At 41.4% G+C, this 18,533-nt stretch overlaps 1 protein-coding gene across 1 annotated transcript in view; it reads right to left on the reverse strand.

Annotated features, from left to right (window-relative positions):
* Positions 1-5,193: 5,193 nt before the first annotated feature.
* Drd3 (dopamine receptor D3) overlaps positions 5,194-18,533 on the reverse strand; it is a 48,220-nt gene continuing 34,880 nt past the window's right edge. Inside the window, exons 4-8 of the mRNA XM_074072380.1 lie at positions 18,326-18,468; positions 11,054-11,250; positions 9,838-9,915; positions 6,841-7,123; positions 5,194-5,470 (exon numbers count right to left, since the gene is read on the reverse strand). Coding sequence (XP_073928481.1) covers positions 5,274-5,470; positions 6,841-7,123; positions 9,838-9,915; positions 11,054-11,250; positions 18,326-18,468 — 898 coding nt within the window. The 3' untranslated portion in view covers positions 5,194-5,273. The remainder of the gene's footprint in view (positions 5,471-6,840; positions 7,124-9,837; positions 9,916-11,053; positions 11,251-18,325; positions 18,469-18,533) is intronic.

Below are 18,533 nucleotides of genomic sequence, written 5' to 3' on the forward strand. Positions count from 1 at the left end.
TTATGGAACACCAAGGATTGTCAGCAACCATCAGAAGTTAGGAAGAAGCAAAGAAAGATCCTTCACTAGAGTCTTCAGAGAAAACATGGTTCTCCAGTTTATGGCAACTTATTATGGCAGCCCTAGGAAACCAGCACACCATTTCCAAGGCACTTCTCCCAGGAAGAAAAAGATGGAGTGAGAGAATGGGTTGTCAGGCTCAGATGTCATTAGGGACAACGACAGAAGGTCTTGAGGAATAAATCTGTTCTGCTCCTCATTGTACCCAGGAGAGGAACAAAGGACACAAAAAAAACTTCTGCAAGTAAGTGTTTCCTATCTTCAACCTGGGTTTTAGATCATAACGTACTTGGGCTGTGTAAGCAGGAAAGGGATGCCCTTTTTGGTGCTATCCATTTCCCTAGAAATAAAACTACAAAGTATCCTGGGTACATTTAGAGAGTAAAAGACAAGAGAAAAATTCAGTCTCACTTGGGAGGTGGAAAAGACTGTGCCAAATATTTTGAGAAAGTTCTGGGTAGGCTATGAACTAGGTAGGTATGATAATGACAGGTGCTTGGGGAAAAATAATAAAAATACCAATGGTAATAGTGATCTTTTCATTTGATAGGCTTTCTAGTTAACAAAGGCCTTCTGTTATGGTTTGAATGTTTGTGTGCCCTGTGAAATTCATGTTGAAACTTAATCCCTAGTGTAGCAGTAGTCAGAGGTAAGGTCTTTAGGAGGTAATTAGGCTATGAGGCTTCTGCCCTTATGCACATTATGGGACTAGCGGTTTATAAAAAGGCTAGGGGGAATCTACTAAGCCTTTTCTCCTTACCTTTCTGCCACATGAGGACAAAGCATTTGTGCCGTCTCGAGGATACAGTTACAGGTACCATCTTAACAGTAGGTACCAAACCTGCCAGTGCCTTAGTCTCAAACTTCCCAGGCTCCAGAACTGTGAGATATTTCTGTTGTTTCTAAGATACCCAGTAAAGGTATTTTTAATAGCAACAGAAACAGATAATGACAACTTCTAATTTGTGATTTTATTTGATGATCTAATAGGGAAGGCCAGGTCCTTAGGTCCCCATTTTACTCAGAAAACTGAGGCTCAGGTTAAACTACTTGCCCAAGTTTACTTGCCTGACCATTGTCTTTCTCATAAGGTGATCAGAGCCACCTTGGGTTCAGCCTAGCTCCTTCTTTGGAGCACATTCAACATCAGAGGCCTACGACCTCTTTCCAGCACCCAGAAGACTATATAAAGCAGAGACTCAAAGTACAAAGATGGACACGAGGTGATTAATTGAGGTGAGAGTGGTGGCGCAGCTGCTCCCAGGTCTTGTGCTTGGCCTGGACTCTCAGGTTCTGCCTCTGCCAGCATGTGCTACAGAGCAGAGCTGACACTAGCATCACCTGCACTGAGGCTTTGTGTTAGGAGGTAGTCATGGAAACTCACTCCCTTCCTCAGCTTATGAGTAGACAATTAGGTAGAACTGAGGAATTGAGTTAATTGCCTGTCATCCCCTCTCTGCTCTCTGTGTATTGATTCAAATTAAGCTTTTTCAGTTTTCTAATGTCAGCAGATACTAAATGATCAGACCACAGACCTGGGAGCTAGGATCTCCAGGAAACAACCAGTTCTGAGTGACTCCCTTAACCCTTCTGCCTCTCTGTTTAATTCTGATCCAAGCATTCACAAAAACAAATTTCTTTGCCTACCCTCCCTTGGTTTCTCACCCAAAGTGTCTGAACTGCCTTAATGTTAACCATCTCTGATGCCAGGTCCATTCACCTAGCCAATCCCTCTTGTTCAGAGAAAAGATAGACAAATTCAAACTGAAGCCTGAATTTGTTGAAAACTGGGGTAGCTCAGAGACAAACAGTTAAATAAATCAATAGTGGTTGTTCTGCATTGACCACATGGTGGTCAGGGGTGCAAGATCTAGAGATCTCCTATGACACCAACTCAGTTGCCACCTGAGCAAAGCTTTAGGAGGTCTTCAGAAATGAAGCCCTTTTCTTTCATGTCCTATGATTAGGGCCTCTTCTCTTCAGCCAGATGGAATTACTTATAATTCTTTGCATGATCCTTGTTTGTTCTTATCTTTAGCTCTTTAGAGGACTACTGCCTGGAATACCCTATTTTTTTTTTTTAATTGTATCAGTGCTGACAATATTTGCCCTGGAAGCATTCTCAACAGTCTGGAACTCAGTTCCCTTTTATGTAAAAGGAGAAGGCAGAACCAAATACTCCCTAAGGATTGTTCCATGATTCTACAAAAATAGGAATTGATTTCCCATGGTACTGTTTCAGAAATTGAACATGGCAGGAGAGTGAAATTAATGTCTTGGGCTGGGTTCTAGGAAGTTTAGGGTACAGGTAAATGAGGGCAGTGTGAGACTCTTCCTAGAAAGTTTATTCATCATTTTCTTCTCACCTTTTCCTTCCTCTCCCCCACACCTCTTTGGCGAGAAGCAGTGTGCTATGATGGCAAGTTTACACAGCATGGGAATCAGACATTTGAATTCTCTGCCACTTGTTGACTCTGTGTGACCTGGAGCAAGTGTCTTAACTTCCCTTGCCTCAGTTTCCTCATCTATAAAATAAATTCATCTTACCTAAGGTTATGATAAAGATTGAGTACAGTAGACATTTGGTATATGATTGCAAAGGTATGCTGTTCCAAGGAAACCACCACAGAGGAAAAATTGAAAATATGCAGGATACATAGAGTTCAGTACTATAAAATTACTCAAATCTACCTGTACTGTATGTAGAGTAGATCTGAGCATCTATAACTTGAAGCTGCATGGAGTAAGCTACTTACAAAAATTACTGTTCTACATATTAATACTTATCAACAATACCAAGATCTTATTTCATGTTCTTTATCTCAATTACTCTGGATGCTTGTCTCATTTTTTCTATAACACTGCTCAGCTTCTGCTAAAGGCATGCCACCTTTCAATAAATGTAAAATTTTCATTTTATCACTTAAGTGAGAGGATTATCATAAATTTTACCTTGATTTGGGGGCATCATTTTCTTTTCGGGAGGCATAATTTCACAAAATTAAGGACAAGGACACACTCAGCAGATCACATAATTTAAACACAGCTGATGGTGACATGGGACTGAAGGAGAGCATCTCTGTATAAACTGAGCTGCATAATATGTAGTTAAACATTTTTGGTTTTGAAATTTCTATTGATTGTTTAAATTTATTAATATTTGTTTTGTGCTTGGTCAAAACCACTGTAACAAATCTGCAAATAAGTTAGACTTACTGTACTTGATGTAAAGAAAAGATTCAAAATATTTACTATCATTCTTCCTCACAATAGTGATACTGATGCTGTTTATATTTCTGTCCTCAGACTCCTGACTTTGAATCACCTGTTTTCTGTTTATTTTGCATGGAAATATCTAGGAACCATAAATCTTTACTTCTACATATTTTACTTTTCCCAGGATGGCTTTGCTTGTAGCATCAGCCTATTGGTCTTTTTTTTTTTTTTTGCCTTTTCTTTTCTGTTGCTGGGATCAAACCCAGGGCCTCACGCATGCTAGGCAAGTGCTGTACCACCAAGCTACATCCCAGCCCAGCCTATTGGTCTTGATGACACAAGGTATAAAAACTAGTGGGCAGGCAGAATTTTGCCACCAAGTTACATTATAAACATTATTATTGCAATGACAATTTTTAAATGCTAGAATTAAAAGCATTCAGGATAGCAGCTAACTAACTCACTAGGGTATATATATATATATATATATATATATACTTCCTTGTTATAAACTTAAGGGTTAGAGGAATAAAGATGGGATGAGGGAGACCTTGGAGTCCTTGTGAAATTCTGATGTACTTTAAAGTTTTAACAGCATTGCAGTGGGTATCTGTCATGCCTATACACTAATAGCTCTTGATGGTAAATTTATTGAAGTTTGGATGACATTTCATAAATTATCCATAAATTTTACCTTGATTCTACAATCAATAAAAATAGCGACAGAAGCTACAGAAGGTGAGAAGGTAAATGATGAGAATATTTTAGTTTCTTCTAATGCAATTTTGAAGGACATTTACAAATCACTTGTTATACTTTTGAGCTCAGTTGTTGGGGTGATGATGTTTAGGATCTATGCTAGGATATTACAGACCGTCCATGTGATAGCTCCCAAGTCGTCAGTTGTCTTGTGCCTTCAGTTGTCAGGTCCTCTGGCAGTTCAGGTGAGTGTCCCTACCACTCTTGAATAAATTAGATGGAAAAAACTAGGAGCAGGAGATGAGGTCTTTGAGGACAGTAGCTGTCTTAGTCATTGGTATTTATTGTCTACTGGGAGATGACTGGCACTTTGCTGACACTTACTCCTCAGTGAGTCTCAGAACTGAAAGTTTTGGGTCTCCACTAAGCAGATGGGGATGCCCTGCCTAGGAAAACCTTTTAGTGTTATGGAAAGCATAAGTAAGGCAAGTTCTGGACCACAAAGTTCAACAGTGAGACTACAATGGGTATTGTCCTTCCTTCCTCAGTTAACATCCTCATCTTGAGTGACTCTGGAAATTGAGACTTGCCTTGGGAAGGAAGAGAATGGAGTCAAGGGGCCTTGTCAGCCAGAGCTAAAATAGAAGGGTAGCAAAGTTAAAATGAAGCCCAGGTCCCAATATGGGACAGTGTCTCCTTTGGGGTAAGGATTTCTTCTCACCAAATGCAGCCAATTAGATCCTCCAGAGAGGTAGACGCGCTGACCTTGCCTTTCACATTTTAGGATACAGTGAAGGAAGAAAGCAACCGAGAAGGAGCGGGGCCACAAAAGCACAAGGTTAGTCCTGCTGACGTTTAATTAGAGGTCTGAAGGAAGAGAGGCTGGCTGTTCTGCAGGACAGTTTACTGGCTGAGATTTCAAGGACCCCTGGCAAGCTGAGAATGATGAGATCTGTTCATTTTTCCTGCACTGCAATGAATCGTGCCTCCAATGCCAATTCTGTGTGTGCATACAGTCATGGTTTAGCGGCTTCTTTCTGAGTTATTGCTTATCACCTAGGGGCCCTCAGCCATGTGAAGATTATCAGAATGAAGTCAGATGTTAGCTGGGGAGGGAGAACATTCTGTTCTGGAGGAAGCAGTTGGTTACCCCTGCCATGCAGGACTGTCCCGCTCCAGGAACCTTCTTTGTCCCACATGACAGAGGACAGTGCAGTCTTTCTCAGCAGGCCCTGGCCAGGGGCCCAATAGCCTGGAGGCTAGAGGTGGGTCTAGGGGCTGCTGCCTCCTCTCTTCCTTTAGCAAGACAGGATCTTGAGGAAGGCTTTTCGGAACTCCATATTGAAGGTGGTATAGATCACCGGGTTGAGGGCGCTGTTGACGTAGCCCAGCCATGTGGTAGCTCTGTAAAGCTCTGGGGACACATGGCATGCTTGGCAGTGGGTATTAAGAACATGAGTCAAGAAGAAGGGCAGCCAGCAGACAATGAAGGCCCCTGGATTGCAAAGGAAGGGGGAAACTGGGTAAGGAGCTTGCTGGTATCTTTCATTACAACATGAAAATGACTGACAGTCGCCTACTGTATGCCAGCCACTATGCTGGAGGTCTTACATACCATTTGCTTTTTACAACAACCCTGGGAAGCAGGTGTAATTAATCACATTTTTTTCTTAGATAAGAAACTGCTTGCTAATGTCTTTGATTCACCTCACGTCTAACAAAGGGCAATTGTCTAGTCTGGTCTTTAGATATTTCTTTACCAGTTTTTTCTCCTTCTCAATTCAATTCAGATATTTATTTAGTGTCTACAAAAGACATGCTCCTAACTCTGATAGAGAGGAAGACCTTAAAGACGTGAGTGACACAGTTCCTGCTGCTGAAGAGATGACAGGCAGGGGTAATGGTGAAGTCCCTGATACGTAAGAATGTTGGGGGTTTTTAGTCATACTGAACAGGATGAACTGCCTTCATTAATGCTCTATGGTTCCTGTGACTTATCAATTTTTAATTTGGGGGAGGGTGGTACTAGAGTTTAAAATCAGGGCTTCACACTTACTTAGACAGGTGCTTCCCACTTGAGCCATGCCCCAGCCTTTTGTGCTTTAGTTATTTCTCAAATGGGGGAGGGTCTCACATTTTTTTCCCCTGGGGTTTTGGCCTGGGCTAGCCTCACTGTGATGACAGATGTGAACCACCACACCCAGTTGTGTTGCTTAAGATCGAGTTTCACAAACTTTTTGCTTGGGCTGGCCTTTAACTATCCTCCTGATCTCGGCCTCTAGAGTAGCTGGGATTACTGGTGTGGGCCATTGTTCTGGGCTTTTAATTTCTTTCCTTAGGTAAAGATTATATTTTTCTACTATAGAAGTTAGCCTTTGTTGTGTACATAATGAGAAATTTGGTAAACTGAAAAGTAGAGAGAGGAAGATCCACCACTCAAAAACAATCACTTCTTAGGTCTTGATGAATTTCCGTTCAGCTTTTTCTCTCTGTATTTAAAATAATCTAGCTGTAATTATACCTAGACAGTAGTGTTTATATTAAATTTCCAATATGCACCAGATACTTTTAAGGAATCATTAATTGACTTATACATAATTCTATATGATAGAATGAAAAATATAGTTCACCTAGATAGCTTGTTCAGCCTCACCAATTTCATCTAGTCTTTTGAGTTTCCACTAGTGTTAATATTTATGCACAAACCCTTTTCAGTTATACTGTAAATATTTTATAAGTGTTGTAGTCAAATTATTGTCCAATTTCTCACATATGTGGCTACTCTAGCACCCACCATCAGCTCCAACTAATTTAACCTAACTCAACCTAATCTAACCAACCCAACTCATTCCAACTCAGACTTACCAAGCACAATGGCCACCATCTGGGTTGCCTTCTTCTCCCGAAGTGGCACTCCCCGAGGTTGCAAGGGCCCCAGCTTCAGGGATGTTGATAACCTGCCATTGCTGAGTTTTCGAACCTCTAAGCTGAGCTTGGGTGCCATGGCAGGGCTCAGAGAGTCCCTACTCCTCTCCTCCCTTTTCAGCTCTCCTTCTCCTTCTTGGAAGTTTGGCTGCCTCAAAGCAGTATCTTGACAGATGCTGTAGTAGCGTTTTAGCTCCATGTGTGCCCGGCCAGGAGAGAGGGGCTGCAGGTGTGACAAGAGAGGGTCCTGACATTTTGGGGGATATAGTTAATCTTCTGCATGTTCCTGAAAGGGAAAGGACAGGCAAAGACGGAAGAGGAGAGCGTGTGTGTGTGAAACCTACAGAGGGAGCGTTTGAAAGACTGGTGACATCATGGAAAGTTATGGGAATCAAAATCTGCTCCTGATTTGTAACTCACAAGCACCTATAGCTATAGAACATTCAGTAATCACAACAGTCCCTTGAGGAGACAGCACAGGCTGGTAGTCCAGGTAGAATGAGTTAGAATGGTCTGTCTATAGACAAGAACATGGTAAGTGACATCACTGCCATTTAGGCAGAAAATCTGGAGTGTAGGAAATTCTATAAGGCAAATGATTCCATTTCTTTAACAAATACATTTCAACAACACTGACCAGTTGTAAAGTGTGGGCCTTATTTGAATTTTGATTCAAGCAAACCAATCATAAACAATTCATAAGTCAATTGAGGAAATCTGAACATCAACTGGATATTTAGTTAATATTAAAGAATTATTAATTTTTAGTTTGATGTGGCATCAGGATTATGTGTTTTTTAAAAGATTCTGTATCCTTTAGCGGATCTTGCAGAAATATTTTCAGTTGAAATAATATATCTGGAATTTACTTCTTAAAGTCCTGTGATGCATCTGTGAAGGTAGGTAGATGTGTAGATAGAATAAGATTGATAAGTTGATAAGTACTGAAGCTAACTAATGGAAACTAAAGGCCTTGTTATCTTTGTCTTTCTACTTTTCTATTTTTTATAGTAGAAAGTTGAAAAAGAAACCCCAGGATTTTCATCTCAACTTTCCTACCTAGCGGACATAATTCTTCAGCAAGTTACTTTAATGTCTCTGAGTCTCATTTGTAAAACAGGAAAAAAAAAAAACCTGGCAAAAATGAGTTTCTAAAAGTAGAAAATGGAATGTGAATTTTTCTGGAACTTGACTGGGAAAGTGTGGATATGTGTACGTCCAACATTTGAACTTCTTTCCATGTTTGAAGGACAATGTACTTGTGTCAATCTTGAATGATGCACAATTCTCCAATTTCCACTTTTGAAACCATGAAAGCCAGCTATTCACATCTTTCCTTCCTCCTGTCCCCCAAGGCAGCTGGAGCCCCAGGACATAAACCAAAGCCAGGATGTTAGAGGTTCATACCTGACACTTTGAACTGGAACTCAAGAAGTAAGAAAACTTCAGAATTTATCTCCCACTGGTGACACTCAGTGTCCAGTGTCCTAGGTCATCTAATTAGCTTATTCCTGAGACCTGAGCAGCATGTGGGGCTGTTCTCTGACTTCTCACTGAGCCCATAAGCTACCTGGCTAGCTTGCATACATGCCTTGTCTACCTAAGTCAGACAGTGCCAGCTACCAAACCCCTCGCTTCTCTCTCCTTAGTTCAAGGGATCCCCATCTTCAAGCCACAGTGCCAACACATGATGCACACTCAGAACCACTGTGCATGCCATCCTCAAGATATCTACTGTTTTAAAAACTGTGCTCTGCAGAGGTATTCTTAGGGATTCTAGAAGAATATATTTTGAAAAAAATTGGCTCTCATTTTGATGTGATTTTCTAATAATTAATATAAACATTATGTTTTGATAATTTTATAACGAAGATCATATTTATGATTAAGCTGGCACCTCTTGATCCTCTAAAAAAATGACAATATTTAACTTCTAATGAGTTATTTCTGGAGCTGGGGGTCTGAGGATAAATTCTCAGAATGCCTATGAAATGGAGGAATACTCTTTTTCCATTTTACAGTTATAGATATTCAATACTACTGAGGAGGGTGATTCTTCCAAAATTACCTGCTGGTGAGTGTATTTTTCAGCTCGTTCTACAAACCTTATCCCTCCATTCATGATTGACAAGGGAAACATTGATTCCTCTACAGCTGGCTGGCAGTGATCTCTACTCTGATGGCAGGAAAGAGCCTCGTGCTCCATACTGCTGGCAATGCAGCCTTTTGGCTTTCAATCCCTCCTTTATAGTCAACACTTTTCCTTTGGCCTTGGAGCCTCCTGAGACCTTCTTCTGCCATGAACAATTTTAAGCTGCTATCTAGCTTTTATCATTTACAGAAAGAGTCTCTAATTACTACATCTGGCCTGTGTAAAAAGTGGTTAATTAATTATATAGACACTGGACAAGACTTAGACCTTCCTCATTGTAGGTTTTTGAAGTTTAACTCCTAATGTAGAACTCAGGGAGAGGAATACTGGTCTTGTACTTAGCACTTCCAGACTCCATTCTGCACTCTGCTATCTGGAGATTGTCAGGGATGGCTTGAATTGGAAGGGCAAGGCTTAACAAGGGTAACTATGACATTGACTTGGTTTTTCCCACACTGAGTAGCAAATAGGGCACTTAAAAGTCTCTTCTCTCTGCTTTTCTTAGGGTTACCCATGTGTGTTTCATTTTGTCCTGTTTCATAGCCTGCATCTTCACACCAAATCCAAGAGTCATTGGCTCTAGTCACCAGGATCTAGACCAATAATCACATGCTTTCTGACTATCACTGACGAATCAGGAAGCCTCTCAGATATTGCTGTATATTAGAGATATATGTGTATATGTGTAAATTCCATTTGAAGGTGGGAATGGAATTCAGACAAGCCAGCATCTTGGGAAAAGGCTTTGCAATATTTTCCTCTGATCCAAGATGTGACTGACTTACCATTTGTCCTGTGGCATCTGATGGAAATCTGGCCCTTATTGAAAACTGCCGAATGGGGTGTAGCCTCAGACAGGAAGACTAGGGCAAATTGAAGGAGAAACAGTTAGTTGTGGGCTAGCCATGTCATATGTAACCATGTAACATGACAATGCTTTGAATGCAATGTGCTCATGTCACACTTGGGGTTTGGATTTCATTTCATGGGGACCAAACAGTCATGTTCTACTCAGCCTGAGTAGAACTTTGAAGATCCGGCCTTTACTCACCTCGTCAGAGAGTGATCTAGACGCCTAAATTGATTCTGACTTAAAGATCATACTCAGTTCTTACTTTGCCTGTTAAACTTTTTCCTGAGCATATTGGTCTTTCTCCTTTCATAACCTCCACCACACTTCATATTTAGTTGCATATTTAGGTGTCTTCACCTCTCATTTGCCAAACTTCCCACTCAGTTATGAGTTGTTCATTGACTTTTTGGGGTTGAGGTGTGTTTTATTTTCTTGTCAAGATTCTGAGCTCCCTGAAGGTAGAGTCTGTATGATACTTCCTTGGTTCCTCACCTATTAGATGACAAGTGATCAGTATTCATCCATTCATATCTTGAGTACATCATGGGTAAGCTACTATGTGTCAGGCAGTAAAATAAGCAAAATCTAAAGCCCCAGCAATGGTAATATCAGTGCTGAGACAATAAGCTTCCTTTTCAGAGCCTAGAAGGACCCATCCCTTTCCACTGGCTGGTCAGTGCCTTGATGCAGGGGTAGATCTGGAAGTAAAAAAGTTTTCAGTGAACTTCAGTGATTCTTGGGATAAATGGTTTGGGCAAAAAAATTGGTTCTGGGAGCCCACCAGAGTGCATGATACAATTGTCACATTAAAACCTTACCCCCTTCAAATCAAGTCAAATAAAACTTCAAGCCTTGTGACCTGGACTGCTGGCAATTTGAAGGAAATGAAAGACTCTAAAGGAAGTAGAACAATCCAGAAACCATCCTATCATCTTGCCAACTAAGGTGAGTTCTAGGGAGACTCAATGCTCCCTCAAGATTGGATTTCCTACCTTCAAAGCACAAACAATGCCAGCAGAGTAGAAGGTAGGTGTTGGTTCTGTGTTTCCTAAGTGGCAGGACAAACACAGTCAGGCACTGATGACTGGACACAAGGCTAGGAGGCCCAGGGTTGGTGCTGTTCTCCCCCGTCCCCTCCAGGTGCTTACCTGCTGAGGGAAGCCAGGCCTGATGCTGATGCACTGACTGTTCTGTCGAGTGAGGATCCGTTTCCGTCTCCTTTGTCTCAGCACCACATAGATCCTGGCATAGACGAGTACAGTCACCCCAAAGGGCACATAGAAGGACACTACTGAAGAGTAGATGACAAAATCAGGGTTGGAGATGGAGCAGACACTGGGGTCCCCTGTGAGTAAGAGAAGGTCACACAGTTTGCCAGTGGGCTTCAGTGGAAGGCCCTGAGCATGGGGCCATATGACATGTGGGCCTCCACTTTGTCATGCTGTGGAGGGTGGGATAGGCATGTGGTCTCAGACACTGTGTTTTCAGTTCCTCATTCATCTTTGTGTTTCTTATAGCTCATTTCAAAAGAAAATTTACCTCTGATCATATTCCAGACACTCCTGCAAAGATGAAGAGACATAATACACCATGTCTGTCTTAAAGGAGCAAACTGTCTAGAGAGGCAGATGGTCCCTTCTTCCATGTGTGATGTGGCCAGTGTCACACAGAGAAGTAAAGCCTGGGAGGCTTTTGGGAGGGCCCTGGAGCAGGACAGAAGAGGCTCTTGGGGTGGGGGTGGGAGTGGGGTCCAAGAAAGGGCCTGCTGGTGTGGAGGCAGGAAAGGATTGGGGACAGCAAGAACAGGAGATGTCTTCTTTGCACTCAGGATATAGGAGGTGGTGGCTGAATGTAAGATAGGCTTTGGTTTTTCAGGAAATCCCAGTACTGGCCCAGGGCAGAATGGGAAGAGAGCAGTGCAGGGTATTATCATCACAGTGGAGAATGTGAATTCAGAAAAGCCCTTGTCCCTGCTTTATGTCATAAAGTGCTCCTCCCGTCCTTGGTAGTAGGTCCCTATGACTTGGCTTTCCTTATGAGCAGGTTTGAGACTTCCCCAATGCCCAGGACAGGGCCTGAAACTTGCCCCGTGTGGAAAGGAAGGAGAGAAGCAAACTAATATCTGCTAGGCGGCAGGCCAAAGACTTCGTACTCATTATCTTACCTAATCATTATGACAACATAAATGAAGCAGCTGCTCTGACTGTCTCTATTTTCAGATGAGCAGACAAAAGCACAGAAAGGTTTAGTAAGTGGCCCAAGGCCACGCAGCCTGAAAGATACATTTCTTTAGCTAGCCTCACCCCAAAACCTATGTTCTTTTTGTAATTTTGACTTTCTAACTCCCTCTACCACATGGCACATTTGTCTCACATAGCACTGTCAACAACTGTTGGCACACTTGCCCTAATCTCCATAAAGAGTAAGGAATTCTCCAACTCAAAGTCTAGACCTACAACTGGGTACAGTGGTTCACACCTGTAGTCCTAGCTACTCAAGAGGCAGAGACCATAAAGATTGCAGCTCAAGGCCAGCCTGGGCAAAAAGTTCCCAAGATCCCATCTAACCATTAAAAAGCTGGCTGTGGTAATAGGCACCTGTCATCTCGGCTAGGCAGGAAGCACAAATAGGAGAATTACAGTCCTGATCAACCCAGCCCAGGCTTAAACATGAGACCCTCATCTCAAAAATAACTAAAACAAAAAGGCCTGGAGACATGGATCAAGTGGTAGAACACCTGCTTAGCAGAGCAAGGTCCTGAGTTCAAACCCTAGTACTGTAAAAAAAACTAAAATAAAATAAAAATCTGATGTGGCCTCAGATGTGAGCCAGTGGGGAGGGGGCAGTGGCACCTTCTGCTTCTTGCTCTTCTAAAGTAGGTAGATTCCAGGGGGTCCTAGGTGTGAGGTCCAGGTCTGCCATTAAATAGTCCCATGGCCTTGCATGCTACCTAACCATGCCAAACCTCAGCTTCGTTATCCATAAAAGGATAAAATATTTCTTGTATAGTGGTTGTGAGAGTTAATGAGAATAAATGATAGTTATATTATCATTTATTGTTTACTTTATTATTTACCTACCCTGAGCTTTTTGAATGTAAGGGAGCAGGTATCACTTGGACGGAAATTTGGAGACTTAGCACAATATTCGCAGGGAAGGGAAGGAAGCAACAGCTAAGAACTAAAACCAAAGGAAAGGATGTGCTCAGTTTCAATGACAATACTGTGACCAAAAGAATCTTTGCTGCCTACTTCTGAATTGCCTGATTATCTTGGGGAAGGGTCAAATTTGTATCATCTAACCAAAAGCCTGTGTCAGTATCCCTAAGGAAATGGCTCATAAGGCTCTGAATAGTGGTCACTATTGGCTTTTTTTTTTTTTTGCTATTCTGGGGTGATGAGGTTGGGGGTAAGGATGGGGTGGCATCTGATGGTTGTTCTGAATCTCCAGGGAGCCATGTTGGTGGTGATCAGAGCCCTCCTCCCTGAAACCAGCTGCCCTGTGTCAGCAGCAGTCATCACTTAAATGCCTCCTCTAATAAGGAGGACTCTCAGCACATTTTGTCTGTGAGAAGGGGCCAGAGGTGTGGCACTTTCCCATGATTCATCTTGCTGTCAGCCGTGGGGAGCTGAAATTTCCCATTTGTTCCTCCATATACTCTCTATTCTTTTCTGCCCTCCTGTAAAGATAAATAAACTCACTGACTATAGGATAGTGGGGAGAGGCTAGGTTGGGTGTGGGGATCTCTAATAATCGCTTTTTCTAAGATTAGAGGTGGTTATGTCAACATTTAAGGAAGAAAGGGCGATGCTGAAGATCAACTTTCTCATTGGACAAATCTTTATGGAGGGCCTACCATGTTCAAAGTTCTGTGCTGAGTAAAAAAAATTTAAAAAGAAGAAAAAACCCCACTAAATAGCTCTATTAAGTGGTCTAAAAGGCTTTTGTGGGCTTGCTTGGGAACTTGAGTCCCATAGTGATGTGAATAGCAAGGTCAAAAGAAGGTTGACTTGAAAAATTCATGAACTTCACACTTGTTGAAGGATTTGACCTTGACTTGATTCCAAAGACAGGAGATGCTGATGAATCTGATTGTAAGATGAGCCATTATTCTTTTAACTGTGTGCTTCTATTCTTCTAACTTATTGAGCAACCCAGTTCTCCCTGGCTGCAGTGTTCTAAAAGCCAGGTGAAATGTTCTATTGCTAAAATCAAATAAATAGCACTCCTCCACTTCTTTTTTCCAAGGGAAAATCAAGTCAGCTGATAGGATTTTCTTAACTTAAATTTAAGAAACCCTTGAAGGTTTCTTAAACCCTTGTCACTAGCTATTGCTTATTCATTCTAGAATTCTTTTTTTTTTAATAACACAATAGCTATTTGATTTAGCAGAAATTTGAATGCTAGTTATTTTTCTTATCTGTGAAATGAAAGGATTGAGCTACTCATTCAGAGATCTTTAGGTGCCTCTCGCACTGACACACCATGCTCTGCTGTTGTTAGGGACTGTTGATGTGATATTTGACTAGACTGCTGGGCTTCTGCTGGGAGCTGGGGCAATACTGGTCAGCCAGGCCCCAGTCCTGGGACTCTCTATGACCCAAGACTCCACATCACTGTGTCGTTTCCTCAGAGAATAGCAGCAACTCCAAGTTGGAAGAGGCTAAAGTTCAACTTTTCTCTATGTTGTCTAACAATTCACAACCACATGTGGCAGCTCAAGTACTTAAAAGAAGAGCTCCACCAGAAAGTTCTTTCTTGTGTTGCAGTCCTTATCAGGTATTATTGGCAGTATTATAGAACCTTTTCCCCTTAGTCTTCACAGAGGGAGCAGGAGAAAAAAATGGCTGAGACAAGTCATTCATATTGGGCTTTCAAATGAACTTGGGAACTTCCCTGGAGATGGGCACGCTTCTGGAAGAACCCACATTCATCAAGATAAAAAAGTCTCTGAAGGTCAGATGGGGGCACAGGATGACTGGGCTTGCCTGTCTGAGTTTCACTCACCAGTTTCCTGAACTGTGTGCTAGGACGGGACATCTGGTCTGTATAACCACCCACGGAACTGAAGCGGGCTGGATAGCACAGGAAAGAGGCAACTGCATGGCAGCTGGAGGCAATGCCACAGCAGAGATGCCTTACAGCAGGACCTGTGTGACCACTCAAACAGTGACAAACAAGACCTTGCCAGAACTAGTGGGCACCAGCATGGTCCACTGAGATGACCCCTGACTGTTCTTTGCTTCATTATAAAGGCATCTCTATATATTAGCCTTACAGAATTGGCTTGTTCCGGTTATGCATGTGATACCATGTCAGATTAAAAAAACAAACTCTAAGGACAGATGAGGGGAGAAAACTCTTCTGGGAAAAATCCCCAGCCCATTCCAGAAATTCCCCCTTTTTTCCTGCCTTGGTTCATGAATAATCTTCCCCTTCATTGAGCTTGACCAGGAGATGTGCATTCCAAGACCCCGGTGAGTGTGAGAACACCAGCACTCACCTCTTGAGTGTGTGCTTTTGGTTAGTAATAAAAGCTCACTCCCAATTTCTTTGATTTGTCTCTGAATTCTTTCTCTGATGGTGACAAGCACCACTGGAAACACTGAGTAGAGGTCTCTGTCTTCCTGTCTCTTCCTGAGACGACCTCAGCCCTCATTGCTGGTAATAGAAATACCACTGATTATATATTCCTGGAGCAGATGTGGAAATTTTGAGTCACAGAAAACTTTCCTAAAATAGTGACAACAATTACAGCAGCTAATATCTATTGGGCTCTACAACGGACCTGGCATTTAACACAAATATCTGAATAATTGGAGGGCTTACTGGAGTGTTGTTAATAAATTTAAAAGTAAGAGAAATGAGCAACCAGAGTACTTCACTGTTACAGACCCTTTTTGCTTTCTCAATTCTAAATTTGAAAATCCTTTTGAAAAGAATTTCCTGAGTTTTGTTTCTGGAACAACAATGATCTCACTGGTGGCAACATTGCAGTTAACTCATCATTCTTCTTTACTTTCATTGTTGACGTTAACTGGGAACTCTGTCTACTGTCAGATTTGGAGATGGTTTCAGCTGTTCCCAGGGTGTATCTGTGTAAGAGTGTGTACTATCACCCCCTCCAGCCTCTGAGAATGAGTAAGGTAACTACACCGCACTCAGCAAACATTGGTAGGAAGTGCTGTGGGCGGCAGGTAAGCAGAGCCTTGGTCTAGCCATGGTAGTGAGTTCCCCACACTACAAATTTCCACTAAGAAAGTATTTGCATATAGGAATAAGGTTACAGAAGGCAATGTGGCTATCTGACTAACCCATAGACACAGAGTGTCACAGGGTCAGCCTCTAAAGCAGTATTGTTGGATGTCTTGTGCATATGTTTATGTGTATGAAGTGTCATTAAGTTAAAATAACAAAGTAACAAGTGGGGAAGAATAACACAAAGATAACAGCATCAAATTTTAGGAACACTCTGGGTTAATCAGGCAAATATTTGTTAATAACTTTTCTACTTAACCTGTAATGTGGCAGAAAAAGAAGGCTGACTTTGAGAAGGTGATATGTGCACTTGGCACATCTACAAATGTTTTACTAATTTAATCCTCATTTAATTGCAAAGTCTTTATGAAGGAGGTAGTGCAGAGTTATTTTATATGTAGATTAAGATTCTAAAGTTAATGAATGGGGTGAACATTATATAGACTCCAAATTTGCTTTGAAAAATCCCCTTAATTATATATAAGAATATACATGGATTTGTTATAACCCTGAACAATAATAAGTAAAGATGCATGATACATATGTCATATATAATAGCACTAATATGGAACATATAATTTCAGAGGTAGTTACTGGGTTTATTTGTAAGGGGCCATATATAAAAACAAATATTGAAAACTTCCTAACTTTCTAGATTGAATGCATACATTTGAATTTATTCAAGTTTATATTTCATTCTATTATCCCAAATTTATCAGTAGGGAAACTGAACTCAGAAAAGTTAGGTAGCTTATTCAAGGAAACACAGTTGGTAAATAGTAGAACTAGAGCTAGAGTTGAAACCAGGATTTTTCTGATTCCAGAGCTTCTGTCTGGCTTCCTAAATGTGTTTTGACTTCTAATCATTGTCCAGAAAACAATACTTGGAAGATTATTTACATTAGAATTTGTCTGTATTTATAGGTACTTGTTACATATAATAACTGCATATACATAAGTATATGCTGTGTGACTAGTACATCTAGACCAGAAATTCACAAATATGGAGTATAGTAGGAATTGAATAAACCAATCCAAATGGACAAAATAAGAAATCCAGATGAACACTAGAATTCTAGTCATTAGGTTCTCTCTTTGCAAATATTCAGTGTACATTGTCAATAACTTTCATTTAACATACGAATTTCCTGAGGCCAAAAAATGGACATGGGCTAGATACAGAGGCACTGATCCATACAAGGTATAATTTTGGATGGTGTCATATGCTCATAATCCAAAATGTCTCAGATGTACACATAGTTCGTCCATCCATCCGTCCAGGGGAAACACCATGTGCCAGCTATCATAGCTGCAAGTTTTGCAAATAAGAAATATATACTGTAATTACTTGGGAATCAGTAACAGAAATGATCCCTTCTTTCCTTCTTTCCTTCCTTCCTTTTCCTCCCTCCCTCCCTCCCTTCCTTCCTCCCTTTCTTTCTTCCATCCTTTTTTCTTTCTCTCTTCCTTTCTTTATTTTTTTGTTTTGATTATTTTTTTAGATAGTCTCATGTTTATACCTGGACTACCCTGGACCTCAATCCTCCTATTTATGCTTCTCACATGGATGGGAGGGCAGATGTACACCACCATGCCCAGCTTTTATTGGTTGAGATGGGGAGGTTATAAACTTTTTGCCTGGGCTGGCCTTGGCTCATTATTCTCCCCATGTCTGCATCCTGAGTGGCTAGAATTATAGGTGTGAGTCACCACACCCAGCTTCAGAAATGATTTTTGTAGAAGAAAAGTTAAAAGTATATAACCTACTCCAGGACTTTTATGATATATTATTTTGCATTGTAAATCTGTTATGAATTATTACCTTTTTATTAGCAAACCCTAGCTGAATTATTAACATAGCTTCATTTTTTATCTGTTACATTTCTTCAAATGAGTACAATGACATTTCTTTCAAAACAGGGGTGAGTCAGACTTTTGTTAATTGGGACAGAGTTTTACCCTTGTGCCAATAGTTGATGAGGTTTTGCTTTATATTTTACTTATACCCAACAAAGGTCAAAGCTTTGTAGTCTATAGCATCCTTGTTTGATTGCAGAATATACTGAGCAAGGCTCAGACATGTCAGGGGTGGGCACCACCTACAATCACTCAGGTGAGCTGTGACTCTCATGACTGCTGGCAGTGAAGCCCCATAATGTTACCTGTGGTGTTGAAGCCAAAGAGGAGAGGGCAGGACACAGCAAAAGCTAGTACCCAGACGGCTGTGATCATGAGGGCCACACGCCGACAAGAACTCTGCCCCGTGCCATGCTGGTAGTGAACTGGCATGACCACTGCGGTATACCTGTGAAGGGAAGGAGAGAGGGGACAGGCATGAGGTAGGATGGGGAACTGTTCAAAAGTTGAAAG

This window comes from Castor canadensis, chromosome 5 (genome assembly GCF_047511655.1).
Source record: "Castor canadensis chromosome 5, mCasCan1.hap1v2, whole genome shotgun sequence".
NCBI lineage: Eukaryota > Metazoa > Chordata > Mammalia > Rodentia > Castoridae > Castor > Castor canadensis.